This window comes from Carassius auratus, chromosome 43 (genome assembly GCF_003368295.1).
Source record: "Carassius auratus strain Wakin chromosome 43, ASM336829v1, whole genome shotgun sequence".
NCBI classification, from domain to species: domain Eukaryota; kingdom Metazoa; phylum Chordata; class Actinopteri; order Cypriniformes; family Cyprinidae; genus Carassius; species Carassius auratus.
Window position 1 is genome coordinate 12,179,940 of NC_039285.1, and position 24,377 is coordinate 12,204,316.

General features: G+C 39.8%; 3 protein-coding genes across 3 annotated transcripts in view; all 3 read left to right on the forward strand.

Annotated features, from left to right (window-relative positions):
- Positions 1-4,797, forward strand: part of LOC113061719 (multidrug resistance-associated protein 5-like) — a 34,195-nt gene extending 29,398 nt beyond the window's left edge. Inside the window, exons 23-29 of the mRNA XM_026231102.1 lie at positions 1,159-1,248; positions 1,375-1,564; positions 1,947-2,106; positions 2,471-2,549; positions 2,785-2,898; positions 2,980-3,144; positions 3,564-4,797. Of these exons, the coding sequence (XP_026086887.1) occupies positions 1,159-1,248; positions 1,375-1,564; positions 1,947-2,106; positions 2,471-2,549; positions 2,785-2,898; positions 2,980-3,144; positions 3,564-3,665 (900 nt within the window). The 3' untranslated portion in view covers positions 3,666-4,797. The remainder of the gene's footprint in view (positions 1-1,158; positions 1,249-1,374; positions 1,565-1,946; positions 2,107-2,470; positions 2,550-2,784; positions 2,899-2,979; positions 3,145-3,563) is intronic.
- Positions 4,798-8,099: 3,302 nt separating this feature from the next.
- LOC113061721 (aminopeptidase RNPEPL1-like) lies at positions 8,100-16,998 on the forward strand. The gene is made up of 11 exons (XM_026231105.1): positions 8,100-9,425; positions 10,489-10,629; positions 10,709-10,860; positions 11,132-11,248; positions 11,336-11,571; positions 11,757-11,870; positions 12,141-12,253; positions 12,354-12,462; positions 12,657-12,881; positions 12,996-13,138; positions 15,568-16,998. Exons 1-11 carry the CDS (start codon positions 8,961-8,963, stop codon positions 15,823-15,825), a joined length of 2,073 nt encoding a protein of 690 aa, XP_026086890.1. The 5' UTR covers positions 8,100-8,960; the 3' UTR covers positions 15,826-16,998.
- A 1,401-nt stretch (positions 16,999-18,399) lies between these two features.
- Positions 18,400-24,377, forward strand: part of LOC113061722 (segment polarity protein dishevelled homolog DVL-3-like) — a 40,627-nt gene continuing 34,649 nt past the window's right edge. The window contains exon 1 of the mRNA XM_026231106.1: positions 18,400-18,923. Coding sequence (XP_026086891.1) covers positions 18,763-18,923 — 161 coding nt within the window. The 5' untranslated portion in view covers positions 18,400-18,762. The remainder of the gene's footprint in view (positions 18,924-24,377) is intronic.

Consider the following 24,377-nt stretch of genomic DNA (forward strand, 5'->3'; position numbering starts at 1 on the left):
TCAGGTTAATAAAAAATATCTTAATTAGTGTTTCAATGGTTATCCAAAGTCTTCTGGCTTTGTAAAGACACGAGAGTGAGTAAATGATGCCAGAATTTTCATTTGTTGGATAAACTATCCCTTTAATTAGATGCAAATACATCTCTCATCACTGCTGAGAAAATCCCACATTCTTTGCATGTGTGGCAGAATAATGCAAGTGCAATTCTGTGCATGTAACGTCTTTTTGCCTGATTGGTTTTCTGCCAAATTAGGTGCCACTAGTACTCACGCCGGTATTCGTGTTGAAGACGATAAAGTACTATGGTTTAGAGCCAAATATCACAATGTGAAAAGAGACCTGCGGTGAAATAGGCAGGGAATCGAACTCAAGTTTGGACCAAATAAACAAAACAAGTGCGAAAATGAAGTGTAGGATGCAAATATTTCCTTAAAATGAGATTTGCATAAGGTCAGATAGTCTTACAACAGAAGCTATTGTATTTTATAAAGGAAGCAGACTGTATCAGGGTTGTTATATTTAACTAAAACTATATATATATATATAAAAACAAATTACCTAAAAACTAGAATAATGTTAACTGAAAAAAAAGCTTATTTGAAGTACTCATAAATAAAACAAATAAATAGTGCTGTCAAACGATTAATCGCATCCAAAATAGAAGTTTTTGTTTACATAGTGTATGTGTGTGTGTGTGTGTGTGTGTGTATTATGTATATATAAATACACAAACATACAGTATACAATTTGGAAATATGTTCATGTATTTACATGTATATATTTATATTAATATAATTTATATGATACATATTTAATAAATAAACATGAAATATATACATGTGCATGTGTTTGTATTTTTATATGCATAATAAATATACACGGTACACACATTATGTAAACAAAAACTTATTTTGGATGTGATTAATCGTGATTAATCGCGATTAATCGTTTGACAGCACTACTGATAAATATAAATAATTGTTATAATATTATAGAATTTAATAGGATAGTACAAATTACAAAAACAAGAAAATTACTAAAAAAATAAAATAACATAAAAATAATTCCAAATATTAAGAGAAACTGTAATATTATATCAGTGGTACTAAAATAATAACTGATTCTCTGTGGCTGAACATCTCTTTCGTCTCTCACAGCTTACAGGGTTATTTCAGTTTACTGTTCGCTTGGCCTCAGAGACCGAAGCTCGGTTCACCTCAGTAGAGAGAATCCACCATTACATCAAGGTACTAGTCCTGCATCATTGACAATTTCAGCTTCTCTTCCAGATCTGAGGCCTGTTGTCACTCTTTTACGATGAATTCAGAAAGGATGAAGTTCTACCTTTGCTTAGTCACCTCTGTCTGTCTTAGTCTCTGTCTCTGGAGGCTCCTGCGAGGGTGAAAAACAAGGCTCCTCCATCTGACTGGCCCCAGGAGGGTGAGATCGTGTTTGATGGGACGGAGATGAGGTACAGAGACAACCTCCCGATGATACTGAAGAAAGTGTCCTGCACCATCAGACCGAAAGAGAAGGTGGGGATTGTGGGACGAACGGGCTCAGGTCAGTCTCTTCTCCTTATGTCTTTTCTCAACAGTTAATACGTTTCATTTTTCTTTTCTGTAATTTTGTTACCATCTACAAAAAATTCCATCCCACAAATAAATAAATAAACAATACATAAAATACAAGTAAAAAGAGTGAGAGGCTCATTCACATAAATAATAGTAATGACAAAAATGTCTAATAAAGTGTATAACCCAGGTTAATAACAAATGTTTATAAAGACATCATTAACTTGAAAAAAAATCTTACGCAAGTTAGATAACTTTTAGAATCAGGCCTTTTATGAAACGACTTTAATGGTGAAGATAGAAGGTGAAATCAGAGAAATGATGTATAATAAAGAGAGAAACAATAAATGTGTCTTCTCGTCTGTCCTCAGGGAAGTCTTCTCTGGGAGTGGTTCTCTATCGGCTGGTGGAACCATGTGGCGGCTCCATCAAGATTGATGGTGTCAACATTTGTAACATTGGCCTTGCTGATTTGCGCAGCAAACTGTCAATCATTCCACAGGAGCCAGTGCTTTTCAGTGGTACTGTCAGGTAGGCGGGACCTCCTCTGACCCAAAGACCATTTCACACGTATCATTCGAATAAAGGAACTTATTGACATCAACATCAGCACTGTTACTGAACTGAATCAGCACTGACTTAAGCTGAATAATGACATCACTTCTTCTGTAGAGCAGAAGTTACATCTCAACAGGTTTCATAACTGATGCAGTTTACAAAATAATGTTTAAATCATTTGAAGCTGCTTTAAAACCATCTATATTGTATAAAGCACTGTCTAAATGTAAAACATTGACACGAGTCATGCAGAAGCGTCATAATCCTGCTTCTTAATGAATGTATTAATCTCATTATTCTTATTTAGTCATACATCTGCTCTCTGTTTTGTGTTCAGATCCAACTTGGATCCTTTTAGCCAGTATTCAGAGGAGCAAATCTGGGATGCCCTGGAGAGGACACACATGAAAGAATGTGTAAGCCAAAGAAAACCCTTTGAAAGTGACACCGTGTTTAATGTTTGCAGGAAGTAGAAGTAGTTTCAGGTTGCCCTCTCTGTCACATAGCAGCTTGTCATTTTGTTTCTCACGCTTAAGGACAAGTATTTGTCTCCGATGACTTCTTGTTGCTCTTGCCTCCATCTTATCATAGTTTTCCCATGGTTTTGAATCTATGTAATTCATTGTCTTGCATCTCCTCTCTGTTGTTCAGGTGTCTCAGCTGCCTTTAAAGCTGGAGTCCGAGGTGGTGGAAAACGGGGAGAATTTCTCCGTGGGTGAGCGGCAGCTGCTCTGTGTGGCCCGAGTTCTTCTGAGACAGTGCAAGGTGAGTTAACAGCCCGACTCTGATCTTGTCTGTGTCTGTGAGAGCCTGGGTAATCCACTTAGTTTTCCTCCTGATTTCTAGATCTTGATCCTGGATGAGGCCACAGCGGCGATGGACACAGAGACCGACTGTTTGATTCAGGAGACGATTCGGAATGCGTTCCAGGACTGCACCACGCTGACCATTGCACACAGATTGCACACGGTGCTCAACTGTGACCGTATCATGGTGCTCAATCAGGGCCAGGTACAGAATAGCAGTCTGATGACTAGTTCTGATGGAAAACTATTTTAGAATAGAAAATATCAGAGTTTGTGATGGAAGGTTCAGAAACAAACTTTTCCATTTAAGTAATCAAATGTAACCAATTAATCAATCAATTGATCAGAATGCTATAGACCAATCAAGTTTTATCAACATCAACCAAAACCTTCTCCACGCTGCCCAGGTGGAACGGAAGCTGCATCTGACATGGCTTTTATATGTATTTACACTAGTTGCATAATGTAAACAGCCTGCATTTAGGATATCGATAAAACTGGAACTTGTTACAGAGTAGGGCTGTAATGCTATGACAAAAAGTATTTTTATTTTGCCGGATGAAAGAATCCATTGTTTTTCTGACTCACAGCCTTTTTCTCTCTTTTTTTTCTTTTTTGACCCAGGTGGTGGAATTTGACGAGCCGTCCAAGCTCTTGGCGAACGAAAACTCACGCTTCTGTGCGATGCTGGCAGCAGTGGAGAACAAAATCTCTGTAAGAGGCTAAAGGATGTCCAAGCTGAAGGGAACATTCTCCATTAATATTCCAGTCATTGCTGCTTCAATGTTACTCCCTCCTGCAAACCTGCAGGGTCCTGGGGAGGGAGAGTATTGTATTTCCATGAAACTCATGGGCTGTCATTAGGGGCATGCCTGTTAAGATGTACTACTTGCGAGCTTAAATGGTTAGGTCAAGAAACACTGACACTGTAATGATATTTACGTAACGAAGAGGGGAAATCAGTTTTCATGTAGTTCAATTCATGCAAACTGGTATGTTTCACAGAGTACATATCTCTGTTTATATATATATATATATATATATATATATATATACACAAAGTGGTTGCAGAGTCCTTTCGTACTGATTCTGCTAGTCTATGTACAGTGTGTAATATATATATATATATTCAGATGTATCATCTTTCATTACAGTTTAATATTTTTGACAACTTGACTGTTTTCAGTACATGTGTAAATGTCGTCTTGTGACTTGAACCCTAAACTTTGGCACAGGTGAAGTTGTCCACAGGATGCTGTATAAGCACTGAGTAAGTGGGACTCTTTAAGAGAAACAGTGCTGCTTATTTACTGTCTCCTTGTTCAGCACACCAAGGATTCAGTCTTAGCTAAGATGCCTTTGTATATTTATAGCCTATTTCCACTGTTAACATTTTTGTCTCTTATGTGGTATTGTTTTTGCTCTTTTACGTATGAAAGAATTTCTAATTTTTGGCTTTTTTTTTTTCTTGCACTTTGGTTCCACCTCTGTAGGAGGTCACTGACTTTGTTTTGACTTTCTCCTAAAAGAGATGCTTGTCGAGCATAATCTTAGCAGGCCGAATTTGCTAGAACGGGCCTTTTGTATTTTTGTGTGTGTAATGTGGTCTGTCACAGCACTGGTACAGAGGTCGCACTGAATGGACTTTCTGAATCAGGTTGTGATGGTCGTTTGTGGTCTACATGAAGGGGAATCTGATTTCAGAAGTCCCCTCATCAGAACCTGCAAAAATGTCTGTCATTTTCGTTTCTTTCCATAGCCTTAGCATGATTTTTTAATTGCCTTGTGAAAAGGGTGAAGGAGAGTAGGAGAGCGTACACTCTTCAATCTCAATAAATTTATTTTAGGTTTACCCTTTTTGTGTCTATGTTTCTGGATGACTGAAAAAGGATTAACTGTAATAAAAATGTGAAACCAGAGTGATATGTTTATAGAAGATGAAACTACTAAAGGTCATTTTAGTCATTATACAAAAAACCAAATACAAATTATACTCCATGTGCCTTTTCACAGATACACTCCTGTTACACATCCTCTTATTCTGCCATTTCCTCATAATAATTACCTCCAATATATTTTTATTTCTGTTCCCCTTGGGTGGAACAATTATATAAGAAAAGAACATTACAATTTCTGAGAATGACAAAAACCTGAAAGAAAGGGTGATTTACTTGAGGCAATTCAAATTGGAGCGTGGTAGAAGGCTAGTTAGTTTCTAAGATGGAAGAATGCTGTTTTTGTAACATGGGAAATATGATTTTCAAAAGAAGTTGTTGTCTAATATACAGATTTGACTGTAGAAGAAGTACATCTGCCTAGATGCAAATTTTAATCCAAGAAATTATGTGTACTGCTTTGTGGTCCAATAAGTAATATGTCAACCAAAATTCAATAAGAGAAAATTATTGATCATCCAATCTTTTACATTTTTAAGCTTCGATCATTTAGAAGTTTCATCTGGCCTCGTTGAGATAAATAGTTGAGTATCATCAGCATAACAGTGGAAACTAATCCCATATTTCCTATTATATTACCAAGGGGTAATATGTATATTGAAAATAGAAGAGGACCTAGGACATATCCTTGTGGCACTCCATATTTTACTGGTGATAAATGATATGACTCCCCATTTAAATAAACAGAGTGGTAGCAATTGGACTGGTAGGATCTAAAGCATTTTAGAGGCTCCCCTCGAATACCTGCATAGCAAGAAGTCATTTGTAATTTGAACAATGAATGAGTCATTAACATTTTTAGAATATTACATTGAATTTTTTCTGTTAATGGGAAGTCAAATTAATTTTGGAGAGAGTTCCCTTCCACGAACACCTCTGTCCAGTGAAAGAAGGCAGGACGGTGTTTTGGATGACAAGGGAAACCAGGACTTGTAAATGGACCTGAGCAGCCAGCACAGTATTTTATGCTTATGCAGGATGGCTCTTTCCCCTACAGAATATCTGTGCCACCTGGATACGACAAGAGTTACAGCAGTATATTACTGGGGATATTCATTTAGCCAACACGTTTCCCACGAACTGTCCCCCTGGAGAAACCTGGGATCAATGGAATAGTTTCAAACATCATACATAATGTGATTCATGAACTATTACGATTGTACCTTAGGCAAAATATCTAAAAAAATAGTTTATCCAAAAATAATCACTTAAAATAAAGAGAAACAAAAGAGATTTAGCGGAATATTCAGAATGCAGAATTGTGTGAATTTCCTATCATCTGTCAGTGAAGCTTGATAACCACTGGTATTCTTTCACTTTTTTATTCATAGTTTTCACGTCATGTAACACCCTTACAAGGACACCCACATGGAGGGCAAAACAAGGCTTTCCTCGACTGACCGCCAGTTATTTTTTACGAGGTTTGCATTAAGTAGTTATGTAGTAAGAAAGTGATATTTAAAAGGCAAATTCAGTATACAGCCGATTGATGATACATTCTTTGTTCAGTGAAGCAGATGAGCCCAGAATTTAAAGGCAATGCGTAAAATTGTATATTAAATGTTTTCCTATAGAAAACTATAATAAAGAAAACGCAACCATTTAGCTCATTGTCTGCATATTCCGGGCTCATCTGTTGTCCTGTATATAGCAGGCATCATCAATTAGGTCTGTACTGAATGAGATATTTTAATATCATTACATTACATTTATGCATTTAGCAGACGCTTTTATCCAAAGCAACTTACATTGCATTCAGACTAACAATTTTCTCCTATTATGTGTTCCCTGGGATTCAAACCCCCCAACCTTGCGCTTGTTAACACAATGCTCTACCACTTGAGCTACATAGCACTGTTTTAAAGGCACTTAAGTGTTTAAAAATTAAACGTTTTAGAATGTTCCTATGTTTTTAGTGCTTGAAATATTGCGGCAGGTGCTTTATATGGATTGCTAATGGTTCACACATCTTTGTTTTATTCTTTTGGGAGTTGATCTAAATATTTTTGGATTGGAACAGATAGAAGGTTGATGGGCTTGTGCTGCAGATCTATGGATATTTTGCCCACCAGGTCTTCTTGCCAGTCATGTGAATGCAAAAAAAAAAAAAAAAACTATTTGTATTGAAAAGAGCAAACCTATTTTGCTAGATAATTCTTTAATGTTCCAAGGACAAACATGTTTAAAGTACCATGTTGATAAATAAATGACAGAATATAATTTTCAAGTGAACTATTCTTTAAATGTCCTGCTAAAGGTTCATGATTCATCCATTCTGGAATATGTAGGCAAGGTAAGTTTATTTATATACTACGCTACACAATGGTAATCTAGTTCTTTAGATGAATAATAAAAAAAAATGTAATAGTATTCATACAAAGTTACATAAGAAATAATAAAAAAACATTTGGGTTACCCCTGACAGCTTCTGGAAGCTTTTCCCAGCTGTGGTTGGCATAAAAGCTGAACACCATCTCACCAGAATATCTCCAAGGCCATTATAGGATTTCTGTGCAATTAAAAGTATTCTCAACTGGAACCGGAAGCTAACATAATGAACTAATGACTTGCATTATACTCCGTTTTTTGGTTTGACAGAAGCCTGCAGCAGTGTTTTGTATGAGCTGCAACTGTCTAATGGTACTCCAGGCAAGGCCAGTGAGAAGTCTGTTGCAGAAACCTACCCTGCTGGTCATGAATGCATGATTAAGCTTCTCTAGGCCTACTTTAAGTTTGTGCATGAAAAAAAGGATCTGATTTGTTCTGTTTCAGATGGAAGTAGGCTAATTAGGAATGGCTTTTGAAATAATTTTCCAGAATGTTACCAAGTTTCCTGACTTCATTTGATATTTCATCTTTATTTTCAAATAAAAGGACCTCTCTTTTGTCTTTATTCAACGTGGAATATCCAGCTGTAAATGTTATTCATGCACTGGCACAGGGATAGTATGGGACTCATAGCACAGCTGTGATTTATATGGCCTGTGGGAGTATACAAATTGAAGAGTTGAGGCTCAAGGATTGAAACTTGTAGACATCTGTTTATCATGTCAGCCCAAGTTAGATTTGTAAATGTTCACAAAGCTGCCCTGCCTGCTAAATATATGACCTGAACCATCTTAGCACTGTTTCAGAGTCCAACCCACATTTCCAGTCTGTTAATGAGTACATTGTGGTCGACAGTATCAAATGCAGCACTGAGATCCAGTAAAACCAACATTTTGCCAGAATCAGTATTTAAAGGGGGAGTTCACCTAAAATAGAAAATCTGTTCCAAACATGAGTTTATTTCCTCATTTAAACACAAAAGAGGATATTTTGAAGAGCAGCCAAACAGTTGGTGTATTTTTTTCCATATGGCAGTCAACTTTGGTTACACACATTCTTCATAATATATTTTCTTGACTTGAGTAAATAATAACATCATTTTCATTTCGATTAATATATTATCAACAGTACTGTGGACAGTTTATATAAACTACACTGTAATCCATCACAGATATAGCCCAGTCCTGTTGTTTTAGTTTTTGCGGTTCATCGTGAGATGTGTCGCGAGCTCCGCAGCGCCGCCCTGCAGCTCGAAAACTTTCCCGTCTCGGAGTGAGTTCCTCCCCTCTTTTTACTTCCTGTTTTCTAAGGGAGTCCCTTAACTAAGCTCGTTTCTTTTCATCGGGGTTTCGCTATGCGTTTCTTCTTCTGCCGGTAGTTTTTTACCGATCTTTCCGTAGGGATCTCATGACGGACTGGGACATCCGCATCTATATTCTGCTTTAGATGGAGGTCGGAGGGCTGAAGTCAGTCGTGTCTGCGGCTCTAATGGATTTTACGTAGACTTGTGTTGTGTTTTAATGACTTTTACTGCCTTCCTGCTCGTTTTATTACCATTACTTTCATTCGGTTTGCTCCTCCGCGGAGTGTCCAGTCCCTTTAACTCCGGCAACAATGTAACTAACTGGATCGCTTGCTCATCTCTCTTCCGCCGAGCTCCACTCCGAGGACCGCCGCTCACCACCGCCGCTTAGACGCTCTCGACACGTTATCGTGTGTTTAATCGCCGAGCTTCGCGATGGCCGAGCTGCGGCGGCCGACGCTGTGCTGCTGTCGGAAAGTGCTGTCCGTGGCCGGTAATAAGTCCTGCGAGGGCGGCCGGAGTCTGGCGCACTGTCGCCTGGTGGACGTCGCGTCGGCGTCCAACTTCCACAGCTTTAAACTCCGACATTTCCACCTGGACCTCCACCTGAACTTCGCCATCAAGAGGATGACGGGATGGCAGGTTCTGGAGCTCACGCCCGTCCAGCCCGGCGTCCAGTCGCTCATTCTGGACACGCATCCTTCATTATTAATTCATTCCGTGGACTGCAAGGTACCCGGGGCGTCCGGTACTCCCGACGTGTTTTTGTCGCTCACCTACCGAATAGAACCGTTCACCGATTACGGCTCGTCTCTGAACATCAGCCTCCCGGCCGCGGTGACCCGGCCGCACCGGGCTTTCCGTGTCACCATCCGCTACACTTCCACAGACGGCCCTGCGGTAAGGTCAACGCGGTGACAGCTGGCGAGCCGCCTCTCATACACGCTAATAATAACTTTGTTGCACAGGACCATTGTACACAGAGTCAACATCCACTCAAAATATCCCAGCAGTGCAGCTCTGCTCCCTTCTGCCTCGTTCGCTCTTATGCCTTTGTTTTGGCAGATTTAAGGGGTCCTGTGGGGTCACCCCGTTTATTTATTAGACACACGCAAAGGGGGAACCAGGGAGTGTACTGGAGCTATACTGATTAGAATGACCTCAGTGTAGTGTCATGTAGATATATATGCTGATTGCAAAAACAAATCTGTTTAGTCATATTTACACTGTAACCTGTACATCTCATTGCCCACTTGCACTTTTTATTTATATATATTATTTATATTAATGTGTATTTAAATAAATACAAAAAAGTTTTGGATGCAATTGATTTATATAATTTGCAGTATTAGCCAGAAACTGCACCGCTTTAAAGTATCAGCGTGACAACTGTTTCTTGGAAAACTATTTTTCAACCCAGCAAAGCAAAATATTCTCACAAATGCTTCCAAAACAATTCATTATCACAATTTTGATCAAACTTCATCTATAATAGCCAGCTAGATAACATTACCTTGACCAACACTTGGCATCGGCAGAATTCATATTATTAAACAATTAAACTTCGTAGAGAGTCAAATATATGAGTTTGCAATGCATAAAAATAAAAATTAAAACAGCTCAAGAGACTAAATTGGACATGGGCTGTAAGGTCACTCTTACCGCTGAGCCCTGCTTACACAGTGCTGTTTTAGTGGTGTAACAAACACACAAACCATGGGCACTTTAGCTGCTCACCTCTATATGGGTAATTGTTTTCTTTTTGTTTCTTCAACTTCATATTATTAAATGCTTCACCTGTATGGATTAAATGAAATTACAGCACTTTAATCTATTAAACTTGCTACCTAAACCTGGTTAGCTGAATCTGTATTGAATCATTTGCATGTTCAGAGCTATTCTCTAGAATGGTTATTTGCCAAAGGTACTCCCCCACTTCATTGTTCCCTGGTTCCTTCACCAGATTTGGTGGCTGGATGCCGAGCTGACATGTGGACAAACCCGTCCGTTGGTCTTCACTCAGGGTCACTCAGTCTGCAACCGGTCGTTTTTTCCCTGTTTTGACACCCCAGCCGTCAAAAGCACCTACTCTGCCACTGTCAGGGTGAGTCTGCTCAGATCCACCAGCTGTGTGGGCATTCAGTGTTGTTGTCTGGTTTTAGATCATGTGTGCTGTGTTACAGGTACCAGAGGGTGTCACAGTGTTGATGAGTGCCTCAAGAAGTGCATACTCTAAACAGGACAGGGTTTTCCAGTTCTCCATGGAGTACCCTGTCCCAGCCTACTTGGTTGCCCTGGTGGCAGGAGACCTACAGCATGCAGACATTGGGCCCAGGTAAAGAGGGATTGATATGCTGGGGCTCAGTTTAGGATACGCTTTTGGTGGTTTGTCTCTAATAGGTTTCTTAACCACAGTTTGGTTAAGCAACAGAAAAACAATGCCAGTTGCTGCTTTTGCTTCCAAGCAGCATTGATTGCATCAGCTATATCAGAGCCAAACCAGTACAATCCAGCTATCTCAGGCTCATTGCTATAAATCCTTGTGGGATATGTGCATTGCTTTCATTAGTGTTTACTGCTTCACCTTGGCGACAATCTGCTTTCAGGAGTCGTGTGTGGGCAGAGCCCTGCATCCTGACGTGTGCGGTCAGTAAACTGGGCGGCAATGTGGAGCGCTGGCTTAATGTGGCAGAGGGGCTTTTTGGGCCGTATGTATGGGGAAGGTCAGTTCTGTGCTTTTCAGTCATATCAACCTCGTTGCATCAAGTTTGCGGACATATACAGGTATTAACCGATCTCTTCCTTTACAGGTACGACATAGTGTTCCTTCCTCCTTCATTCCCCATCGTTGCCATGGAGAATCCCTGTCTTACTTTCATCATTTCCTCCATACTGGAGAGTCAAGAGTTTCTTCTGATCGACGTCATCCATGAGATCGCTCACGGCTGGTTTGGCAATGCGGTCACCAATGCTACCTGGGAAGAGATGTGGCTCAGTGAGGGTCTGGCCACTTATGCTCAGAGGCGCATTACCACAGAGGCCTATGGTATACACGTCCTCACACATATCCAAACATAGAAACATTAGTAAACATTCCACATTGTATACATTCCAGTGATATAGGAGTGTTACACCCATGCGAATGCAAAATCTCTGTGGAGTGATTCACACAGGCCTATACATATTCCACAATGCTCTCGTCACATTCATCACTTCCATTTTCTGATTCAGGAGAAGCCTTCACTTGTCTTGAGACTGTGTTCCGTCTAGACGCTCTTCACAGACAGATGCGTCTTCTTGGAGACAACAATCCTGTCAGTAAGCTGCAGGCCAAATTTGAGCCAGGTACAACCTTTCTAACAATAGAAACCAGCCTTTGTATGAGTCTGAGAGAGACCTTGGCTTTGGCACTTGGTGGTTTTTCCGTACACCTGAAATAGCTGTGTGGTAAATGCATCTAAGATTCCATGTCACTCCGATTTCAGAAAGACAGAAGCAAGGAAAATCCTAATTTGCAATGTTAAGCCTGTCTGGAAAATGTGCTGCTTACATATTTATAACGTTCTTTTGAAGTGTCAGAGCCATGTTATCCATTTTCCTCCTCTTTCTCCGAAGGTGTAAACCCCAGCAGTCTAATGAATCTGTTCACCTATGAGAAAGGCTTCTGCTTTGTATCGTACCTCTCACAGCTGTGCGGCGACATCCAGAGATTTGATAGCTTTCTTAGGGTGAGAAACATGACATTGCGTGAATTTTCATGCCCCGCTGTGCACATGTGACACAGTCCACACATGAAGCTTCTGAATCTTCCCACCGTGCACTGTGTAGGCCTACATTGAGAAGTTCAGATTCAGCAGCGTGGTCGCTCAGGATCTGTTGGACTTTTTCCTTGGCTTCTTCCCTGAGCTGAAGGAGAGCTGCGTTGCTCAACGAGAGGGTGAGTTTCGACAGCTGTCAGAGATGATGATTAACACACAGAGACACTTCTAGTTACTCATCTCACTGCGCTCCGTTTGTCCTCAGTTAGGAATTTCCCTGTTGAGCCAGTCATAACACCCAGTGAGGGGTCAGAGCAACATTAGCAGAAATGTGACACTTCTTCCCCTCCTTCTTCCTTCCCCTCTTGCACAGGTCTGGAATTTGAGCGATGGCTAAATGGCTGTGGTCCTCCGTTATGTGAACCAGATCTCTCAGCAGGTAGAGCTCTCACGGGCCCTGTTCAGCACCTGTGTGATCTTTGGGGAGTGGATGCCCCTGACCCCCATGTGATCTCTACATTTGACCTCTCCTCCTGGAGCACCTTTCAGACCGTGCTCTTCCTGGACCGACTTCTAGACCGCTCACCTCTGCCTCAAGGTATTAAGAGTCCATTTCGCAGTTTGTCAACATTCCTTTCATTTCAGTATCCCCTTTGCTTCGACGTTGGACATCTCTTCTCTTGTGATGTGAAATATGTGATTGACCTTTCAGAGGTGATGAGTCTTTTGTCAAGCTGCTACTCTGCGCTGTTGGACGGCATGAACGCTGAAGTCCAGATTCGATGGCTGCAGATAGTTGTGCGGAACAGCTTTTATCCCGATCTGCCCCGAGTTCGCAGCTTCTTGCATAAACATGTGAGTTTTGTGAATTAAGTGCCTAACTGATAATACATTAAAGGTGACATAACACACAGTTTCGGACAATCTCGTGTTAATCGTGAGGATCTATATTAGGGCTGTGCAAAAAATCGAATGTGATTTTCATGCACATCTCATCAGTAAAGACGCTCCTGTAATTAGAAGTATATCTCCAGCACGTGCGTTAAGATAATGGTTGCCAGGTTTTCACAACAAATCCTGCCCAGTTGCTTCTCAAAACTAGTCCAAAACTAGCACAAACGCGATTCCAGGAGGTTCCCCGATAAAAAAAAATTGCTTCCCGGGGTTAAAGTTTAAGTTTTATGGCATGGTTGCCTTGGTAAAATTCACATTTTAGGCGCTAAATATCACGTTACTGGTATTGTCGCTTCGACCCGCGGACATGAAAAACAATCACAGATTTGGCAACATTTGTTGGCATTTACTACACAGAGCCGTAATTCACTGACAATCTACACAAAATCGATTTTAAAATCGGTGGCGATTCGTCGTCGATTTTGAAAGTGATTTTTTTTTTGTTAGTTGTCGGTAGACCACGGCTCTGTGTAGTAACTGCCGCTCCACCTGAACCAGTGTTGCCAAGTCTGCGGTTGTTTTTCATGTCCGCGGTTTCGAAGCAACCCCATACCAATAAAGTAATATTTAGCCCCTAAAATGCTAATTTTAGCAAGACAACCATGCAAAAAAAACAAACATATATTTTAACCCCGAGAAGCAATTTTTTAAAGGGGGGGTGAAATGCTATTTCATGCATACTGAGTTTTTTACACTGTTAAAGAGTTGGATTCCCATGCTAAACATGGACAAAGTTTCAAAAATTAAGTTGTATGTTTGAAGGAGTATTTTTGTTCCCAAAATACTCCTTCCGGTTTGTCTCAAGTTTCGGAAAGTTTTTTCCGAGTATGGGTCTGTGTGACGTTAGATGGAGCGGATTTTCCTTATATGGGTCCTAAGGCACGTCTGCCGGAAGAGCGTGCGTGTTTTTCCGGGAAAAATCGGTACAGACTATCTTTCTCTTAAGGCTGGTTCACACGGCAGGATAATTAGGCCGATTTTAGCCCCGATTCACCCCTTCCGACAATCTTAGGATGCTCCGATTATCGTAAAATAATCTGATCAAATATTCCTGCCGTGTGTGGTGTGTTAAGACCGCTCTCCTCTGCTCGGAAGAACGTCGGGACCGCTCCGATCTCAAATCGGGGATATCCAACATGTTGGATTTATTTGGCCCGATTTCTTCTCGTGTGTGGTGTCCCCCGGTGACAAACAATCACGAAGCCTGTGGACTGTGGCGTGTAGCCAATCAGAAAGCGAGGTGACGAGGCAGTGATAGTACCGGGAAACAAAATCAAAACAGCCGGCGTATATAATAAAACAAATATAACAAATACAAATAAAGTCGATGGGCATAACTACATCCACAACTGCAGTCCACCAGAGTACATGGAAATGAATATATGAACGTTTATTTCAACGGTTATTAATCTGTGTAGTACGTAACAACATTTCTATGAGATAAAACAACAACTTTCCTCCATATCATGATGTAGCAAGTATAGTCCATGCTCGCGTTGTCTCCACCTCTTTGACCATCGCCTTTTCTTGTTTTTCTTATGTTTTTTTTTACCGTTAAAAACAAAGCACAAACTATGACCACTGCATCCTCTTCGTCCGCCATGATTGTTTACTCTGAAGTCACGTTTGATCTCGAGGGATTTTGCGAGATTTCCCGTCTGACCTGGGAATGCTCGGGAGTCAAATCGGTTCGTGTGTGATGTGTTGATATTGCCGTGTGGCTGCACACCACACACTGAACGACCAAAACTGTTAGACCCGTGATTTTTTATCGCCGTGTGTGGGGTCTCTCAGGTTTGGAAAATCGGCCGACAATTTTAAAATCGTCCCGTGTGACCCAGGCCTTATGAATATAATAAAACTAAAGACTTTTTGGAGGTATAAAGGATGCAGTACTATAATCTCTATAGGTACTAAAGATTAACAGGCTGTTGAGTGAAATTGAGCATTTCACCCCCCTTTAAAATCTGGGAACCTCCTGGAATCGCGATTAGTTTTTGACTAGTTTTGAAAAGGAACTGGGCAGGATTTGTTGTGAAAACCTGGCAACCCTGATCTGAACACACGTGCTGGAGATAATACTTCTGATTAAAGGAGCGTCTTTACTGATGAGATGTGCACGAAAATCGCATTCGATTTTTTGCACAGCCCTAATCTATGTAGAAGTATTTCATCTTTCATATCTCCGAAGCGTCTTCAGTTTTATCAGATTTAATAAAAGAAAGATACAGCTTCACTATTGCTATTGCATGCATAGAAAATAAAAGTTTATTCTCGTCTGTTTTATCAGTGGTTTGTCTATAAACTTTCCTCTTCACTTTTCTTTCTAGACCTCACGGATGTACACCGTGCCGCTTTACGAGGATCTGTGCAGTGGGGTGATGAAGTGTTTCGCTGTGGAGGTATTTCATCAAACTCAGGCCAGTCTGCACCCAAATCTACGCAGGACACTTCAGCAGATACTGTTCCAATCCAACACCAGCACCGCTTCACCTCTATTCACATCAGCCCCCTCTGCCCCTTCCTCGCCCACAGACCCCCCTGCCAACGGGACCATAGCCTTACGAGACGTCAATGTGTCCGCATGAGTTCAAAACCTCTGTGGAGACGCAGAAGGATGGAGGTGAAAAGCCAGAAGGGCAGGAACTGGACAGGAATTGAACTCCTTGGCTCAGATTGGACAATAGCAATGCATTGTGGGAGGCCAGCACTGATGAGTGTACACTCTCACCAACACTGGGATGTCTGTTTATAAAGGCAGACACTGATTTTTATAAGCTAAACATATAAAGCTGCTTAGGGCTGTGGAACAAAGTGGAGGACAATTGTTTGCAATGGTTATTATGCCATAGCCTGTGTGTGTGTGTGTGTGTGTGTGTGTGTGTTTGTTTATTTTTGTGGGTGTTTCGCGTATGTTCCGCCGGCCTATGCACATCATCTCACGTTGTGTTTCGTTCTCTGAGAAATCAACTGGAGGACTTAACAAGATTTTGACTTTCCTTTTGCTAGCTGCGCAGAGATGTTCTGAGGAGGACCAAGTGTTTGAAAACTGACGTGAATGCACACCGTCTGTACTCATTGTGCAAATCTGATCATGGCCTAATGAAGATCCTGCAGAACCAATGCACTCTCAGCCTTCCTGTGATAAACAGACCGTTTCCTTTTTGATTGACCTGGACTCTGTGTTTCTCAAGCTTCTCTTTCCTGGTGCTAACCACTCGACATAAGTCTCAGGTATATCAAGACAGAAGACGTGGTGCCATGTTAGTGCCTTTCAAACCTTTCAACACTCCTGTTCAAATGAACAGTCTGAATTTGTTATTTGAGCCATTCTAGGGTGATATTGGTGACCATTGTCCTACATACATTGTGTTAGAGGTTGCTTTCAGGAATTGAGATGCTTTGGTGATTTCTTTTTTTATTTTATAATAGGCAAATTTCCCTTAAATTGGTACATTTTGAAGAGAAGGGAGCAGTTTATGGATTGAGAGGATGCAGTGAGTGTGGTGGGTGTTCAGGGTGGGGTTAGAGCTAGATGGGTCCAAGCTGATCATCAGTGGCCTTAACTACAAGCATAGTTCAGTTTTACAGTTAATAAAGACATCAGAGAGGACTGTTCCAAAGACTGGACTGGATTTCACCTTCTTGCATATGTGGCAGACACAGTTTCTCTTCTTTTGTTGACTCAAGGTTTAAACACTGCACATCCAAAAATAAAAGGGGTTGTTTCAACCCTCATCGATTGATGTTTACTTTAATGAGATCCTGTCTGTGCTGTGTGTGCTCTGACCCCTTCAGCCCATTGTTAGAAATGTATCATGGTTTTTCTATAGGTACAACTTCGCAGCTATAGAATTGAGATTTTTGTAGATGCTAAATCTTTTTAGGATTGAACTTAATTTAATTACAACTACGGCATTAGTAATTACCTGTCCTACACCATTGTTTTAGAGAAAAAAAACAAAGTGTCGGAAGTGAGAAAAACACGATTCTTGTAATGAAATATTTTGTTAGATCTACTCATGCAAGTATTATATGCCTATTATAAGACCATTAGACTTCACAGCAGAGGCTATAAATATGTTAGAGTATTTCACAGGGGAGGGGGCTTGTGAAAATGTTAAAAAAAAAATATATATATATATATATATATATATATATATATATATATATATATATATATAATATATATACATACACACACATCTCAATAAATGTCATGGAAAAGTTCATTTATTTCAGTAATTCAACTCAAGCTGTGAAACTTGTGTATTAAATAAATTCAAATTCAACTTTGTTAACATGCTTCGATACAGCACTCTGTGAACAGCCAGCTTATTGGCAATGAATGTTTGTGACTTACCCTCCTTGTGAAGACTGTAGCCTAGTGAACCAAACTGAGAGAACATTTTGAAAGTTCAGGAAACCTTTGCAGGTGTTTGAGTTGATTAGATGATTGGTATGTCACCATATTCTAATTTATTGAGATCGTGAATTGATGGGTTTTTGTGAGTCAAAATCATAACAATTAAAAGAACTAAAGACTTAAACTACTTCAGTCTGTGTGCATTCAATTTATTTAATACACGAGTTTCACAATTTGAGTTGAATTACTGAAATAAATGAACTTTTCCACGACATTCTAATTTATTGAGATGCACCAGTATATTATAAATGTAGAAAGATGAGTAGAATAAAAAAAGTATTTCATATTTTGATTCTTAGTGGTGAAATATGACCTACTTTACATATTTTACAAGATATTTACCCCATAAAAGGCATATGCTAAGGATTTTTTGTTGTTGTTGTTGATGAATGCTAAAGTGCACCTCCAGAGTTAAACAACTGTTCTGGAACCGTGTCATCCTCTAGAGGGCGCTACTCTCAAACGAATCATTATCCAATGTGCCAATTTGTAGGGATACTACCTCACATCCCCAAAAACATTTAAGGACATTGAAAATAATTTAACAATATATGCAGTTTGCACGCAGTCCGAAAGGTCGAGTTGTTTTATTGAGTGATTAATATGCAACAATGCGAAATAACACCTGCTTGCGTAAATGATATGCATCTTCCCACATATACTTAGATCAAAGATTAAATTTAAAGGCCAAAGACCGGTATAATATTGGTAAAGCTCGTCCTGTAGAGGGAGCGCAGTGGTGAATCGATAGGAGGGGCTGTCTCACTGTTCTCACATCGGCCGACAGTTGTTTCCAAAGGACAGAGAATAGGAAAAAGCAACAGTATTCACAAGGAGCCCAGAGGAGACCGACCTGCACGTTCTTTCGCATCGTTTTGGAAAGAAAAGACACAGGGGGCCGTCTATTATACTCATGTATTCTACTATTAGATAGATCTGTATTACGTACGACCGCAAGTATACTCTGTTCTTGTGTTTAATCGCCGCTGACTGGAGAGCGCGCGCGGAGGCTGCGGCTGGACAGAGGCGCGGTGGAAGCGGAGAGCGCGAGCCGCTGTGGGGCTGATGCGCGCGGCCTGTCCCTCAGCAGCGGCCCGCCATGGCGGAGACCAAGATCATCTATCACCTCGACGAGCAGGAGACTCCGTACCTCATCAAGCTACACATCCCCGCTGAAGACGTCACGCTCGCCGACTTCAAAAATGTCCTCAATAAACCCAACTACAAATATTTCTTCAAATCCATGGACGATGATTTCGGGTAAGGCACACTATGCGCGTTAAAAGACAACAAAACCCTTTGTATCTCTATCGTCCGCTGTTCCTGTCAGACTGACCACTTTCACCGGCTTTATTTTGGTTGTCATTATTTTGTCTTTTCGCAAACCTCCCGTCGCTTTCTCTCACACAACCTCAGAAATCTGAGCTTTAGTGGTTGAATTAGTTTTGTTTCCAGGTCGTTGTAAACGCTATATAGTTTCCAGCACATATACCTGTCCTGTCTATTGTATAAACGGTGTTCAATGTGTATGGGAGGAGGCTTTATGTAATATAAGGTGCAAAGTCTGAGTTTTTTTTTTTTTTTTTTTTTTTTAATGGGTAAAAAGACCAGCTTTAGATCAGTGAGAGATCAGGTGTGAAACCATAAACCAGACTAAGAGAATGTTTTCCATGTTTCATGTTAAAATAATGACTTACAATAGCAATAACACGATGTAATTATACAGTACAGGCTACTTACTCATTATTAACTCATGTAAGCTTACTGTGACATGAATATTGCAATGTAAAGTGTGTTTGAAGAAGAATAGGTCACTTCAGGGCTCCCAGTTACATGGAAAAAGTTCTAGAGGTGTGTACTCTTCGGGGTGCAACTTTTAATAAAAAAAAAAAAGGTTTAAACACATACCAAACAAACAAACAAAAAACGTGTTCTAGTAAAAGACGACATTGACATTGGTCAGTGTTGTGAGAAATCAGATCTTCACATTTTGAGAGAGAAAGTAACTAGTAGATAGTAATTAATTAGTAACTTTGGCTCATATAATCTTCTGACACAGTTTCTGATTTGCACCCGATTTACAAAATGTTAATCAGCTCTCCTGAAAAACAATAAAACCAATTCATTCCTGTATATCTGGTCTAACTCGAGACCTGTTACACATTCAGGGTTTCCACTGTGTCTGGAATTTAAAATTGTGATTTCTATGCCTGGAAAAGTCATGAAAATAAACAAAATCCTCACAAATTATATTATTTCCATAGTGATTGTATGTAGGAAGATATTGTGCAGCTCAAAAATATTTCAAAATCTAGAATTTTCTGTTTGTGAGTGCAGCTTTTCTAAAAGGATTTATAAATTTGATTTACTAGAAATTAAGAAACGTAAGGAAATCTGATTCTTTAGGGCTGAACTTGGGTTTGAAATAGTCTTACATTCAGACTCTCATCATATTCAACTACACACACACTTTCTGATTTGCACATGATTTACAAAGTTTTAATCAGCTCTACTTTAAACAATAAAACCAATTCATTCCTTTATAAATGGCCTAACTTGAGACCTGTTACACATTCAGGGTTCCCACAGTCTTGGAAAACATCAGGGAATTTTAAAACTGTGATTTCCAGGTCTGGAAAAGTCATGAAAATGACTAAAATCCCCAAAGTTAGGGAACTGTCATGAACACTATGACATTTATCAAGTAATGTGCAGCTCAAGAAAAAAATGAATAAATCAGCAGCTACAAAAATTGATCTTCGTGAGTTAAAACTCAATAAAATTATTTAAAAAATCATAATCTAATAACCGATGACTATAAAAGTAATGGATATTCATTGGTCAAAAAGTGTGGGATCGTGCCCCTCATTATTTAGATGGTGTTGTTTCAATGCTACTGTGTTTATAAAGCAGCAGGCTGCGTATTTAGATGTAGGAGTTGAAAAATGACTTCGCTCTGTCACCACCCCCAGTAGTGCAGCAGTCGTTCCAGTGTTTATGAGCGGTAAAGTGCACTTTAGTGCTGTTACGCACCTCCAATGCATGCGGCTGAGGTCTGGAATTCTGACTTGGAAACACCGGACCACTCGGGAATCATCCTCACTGATCCTCTGAGCAGATTTCTGCAGTCACTGTTAAGCCACAAAGAACAGTGTCATGTTGCGAAATTCAAGTCCATGTGATCTGCTTTTTGTTTGCTTTTCTTGGCATGCCAGAAGGTTCTCTTTTAGACGCCAAGCTACACAAACTTCTTCGCGCACACACAGACCCATCCACCACATGCAAACCAGGACCCTCCGAACACACTTTTTCTGTCCACTTTCCTTGTTTGTATCAGCGTACTGTCCAAACCTGAACAGCCAGCTATTGTTCCGTACCCTGTGGCATAATCACTTCCAGACTCTGCCCATGCCATGATGCAAAACAAGCTCGCTTGATCCATGCCCATTACACTGCACGTGATTTCAAATCAAAACATTAGCTGAATTCATCTCAGTGACCTGGAGCAACAGGCAAACTACGTGAAAGATTAGTGAGAGTGACAGTAATAAGTTGTGGTTAACGTTTGTACATTACAGCACATACAGTAGCATTAGGTTTTATCCTATTGATTGGCAGGTTAACTTGTTTTATTTCTGATTTTAAAAAGTCCGCTTATGAACCTCACAGTTTCTTTGACTAGTTACATTCCCAGATGTTTCCCATGTGAATATGAAAAGACCATTTAAATCTCAGGGTTTGAGACATTAAGATGATTCACAAACTGTAGCAATCATGATCTGATGATCTAGTGTCTGTAAATACACTGAAAATATTTTGGTGTGGAAACAACTGTCACTCACAAATTGGCAGTAAATTTCATAAAAAAACAAACAAAGAAAAAGCAAGTAACACATTGCATTAAACATAAAATTTCGAATAAGAAAACTTATATAGTATTTTCTTGTAAACAAAAAAAAAAAAAAAAAAAAAAAATCTTCACAAAAGTCGCAAAAAAAGCTTAAAAAAGCTTAAAAAAAAAAAAAAAAAAAAAAAAAAAAAAAATATATATATATATATATATATATATATATATATATATATAAAATACAATAGACAATACATATATTGATATGTTTTTGAATTTATTTTGATTGGAGCAAGTAACCTGAACAGTTAAAAGTGTTTAGCCAGATCAATGTTAATATTGTTTTGGTAACACTATTATAGGGACCAATTCTCAGTTGCTTTTTTGCTTGCATATAACTACCGTATTGGCTGTTTATTAGTACTTATAAAACACACAGTATTGCCTTATTCTGCTTGACAAAGTGCACTTATTGAAAAAGCAAATTCATTCTCTGCCAGCAGGTGGCGCTTTCAGAGCGGCAGAAATATAGTGATTTCCCCGGTAACTGCAGGGGGTGAACTAACCAACAGTGCAGCCCTGATCTCCCTTCTATTGGTTGGCACCTTGCACAATTCATAATTCCCTAATTTTACCCCAAATGCAGTGACTATTCCTTTCTACCAGCAGAAACCAAATGGTACGCACAATATTCATTATTAGCCAAACGCTTTTCACCTGCCTCAAGATTTCTGACTGTTTACACTCCAATTGATGCACATGAGCAAACAGACGATGCAATTCTACATTTAGTAACTTTTTCACCACCACACCTTATATTTTATTCCTAACTTTTAATCCATAATGGAGTGTGCAGCACTGAAGCGTCGCACCTGTCACTCTCACTGTTTACTAGGGATGAGCCACGATGAGCTTTGCAGTCAGTTAGTGAGTATTGAAAAAAATGGCACTGACCACAGAGTCATGGACAGCGCTTACTACTGAATTGTACATCACAGTTGTCATCAAATACACTTTCCACTGCTTTGGACCACTAGGGACTAAGCTGAAAAATCACTGCATGCGTGCATGACAATCGAACAACATGGTGCTTGCCAACATTGAATGGTTAGAGTGGGACTCTCAGCCTTGTTTTTGCACACACACTCCAACTTGCTACAAATGACGGTTTCAAACTTCAACACATAAACCGTGTCGTTGCATCTGCCAGTCATCTTGTTTCTCATTTCCATCACAGCACAACTTCAGCTCAAGCACTGAAACAAAAGCAGCATCTGAAGAACTTGCCTGAGCACAAATTAGTACAGTACTAATGAACTAGGAGGAATTCTATTCATGACATGTTCAAGGCTTACTAGAGCAAAGATGGGCAATATCTGCTGTCTTATCAGTCAGAGTCAAATCATCAGATGCACAAACCCTCAAACTGACTGGTTGGGGAGTTATGGAGGGACTCTCATCAGTGCTTCACACACTTAAATGTGGCACCACTGCCTTGTGTGGAGAATCCAGAGTATCCGTCTCCATGGTTTACTCAGTGACAGGAACTCTTCTCATAGTGCGAGGAAGAGATAGGCCTAAAAGTAGAATCAGATGAAACACAACCGTTGGCCAAAAAGCCACAAAGGGCTTCACTGTCCTCATCTGCAATCACAGTCTTGTTCGGTGAGGACTATAATGTAGAAATCCCAGACACAACTGAACTAAATCAGTACTGCCAGAACATGTGCTCACCCATCCACATCGACCCCATGAAATGATGGGAAACCAATGAGCACAAAAACCCTAGACTGAAAAGAACTAGCAAAGGCTTACTTGTGTGTGCCCGCACCGTCTGTGCCATCAGAGAGGGTGTTCTCTGTGACCAGACTAATTGTGAACAGATTGTGCTCCCGTCTTCATCCCGAACATGTGAACATACTCTTTTATTTTTTTATTTATTGATTATTATTATTTTTTTTTTATAATGTTCTATGGTGTGGCTAAATGGTGCTGAATATTGGGATCATAACACCTAGTCCTATCATGCTAACTGAGATTATTGTTATGAAGACAGACATCCTCAGCTTCCTGCTTCAGTGAGAGGTGTAATTTATGATCATTTGAAACCAGCTGCAATTCTACTTTTTAACACATTATAAACACAAATATGTATTATTAACACCATTATTCTGACGTTATCCAGTGGCAGGAATGTGGCGTTATGATGTAGCACGAGAGCATGATGAAGCTGAGCTTACTGCAGATGTGTCATCAGTTTCAGGGAAACAATCAAGACTCAGTTTCATTATACTTCATGTCCATGTCTAATATAACAATATAAAATAGTGTTCTTTAAGAAGGTGCTATTGGTGAGAGATATTGTCAGACAAGATTGATTAAATGGGTCACTAAGTTTTCATTCAGATAGACCTAGGGTACATTTTGTGGTGGTAGTCTGAATGACTGCGTGTGTGTGTGTGTGTGTGTCAGCCTCTCTCTTGGGTCTCTCTCATAACAGCTGAAGGGCCAGTAAGGACATTAGCATCATGATCATCGTTATAGTACAAACACACACACACTGGTTTCACAGACAGATTGAGGATTCTGCTAGAGTAAAGCCTGACATGGTGAAACAGTAATAAATGGTGATTCAGAGGATTTGTGGTATATGAAATTCTTGTTGCACGGTTATCAGTGACGCGATAGGATCACAGAGCAAAATACTGTCTGTGTCACAGTGTTTTCTGTGATGCATGATAGCAGTTCTTGAGTTCAGCTCATTTGGGTAAAAACATGTTTTTGATTGTAATATAATATTTGTAATATGTGTAATATATAATATGTTTATTTGATTTATCCTACATTAAATACAAGAATTGTAGCAA

Bases quoted from the DNA above. Each gene is read 5' to 3' on its own strand.
- LOC113061721 (XM_026231105.1), top strand. From the start codon at position 8,961: ATGGCCGAGCTGCGGCGGCCGACGCTGTGCTGCTGTCGGAAAGTGCTG. The intron at 12,882-12,995 runs GTATTAAGAGTC...TTGACCTTTCAG, and splicing joins CCGCTCACCTCTGCCTCAAG to AGGTGATGAGTCTTTTGTCA. The intron at 13,139-15,567 runs GTGAGTTTTGTG...TTTTCTTTCTAG, and splicing joins GCAGCTTCTTGCATAAACAT to ACCTCACGGATGTACACCGT.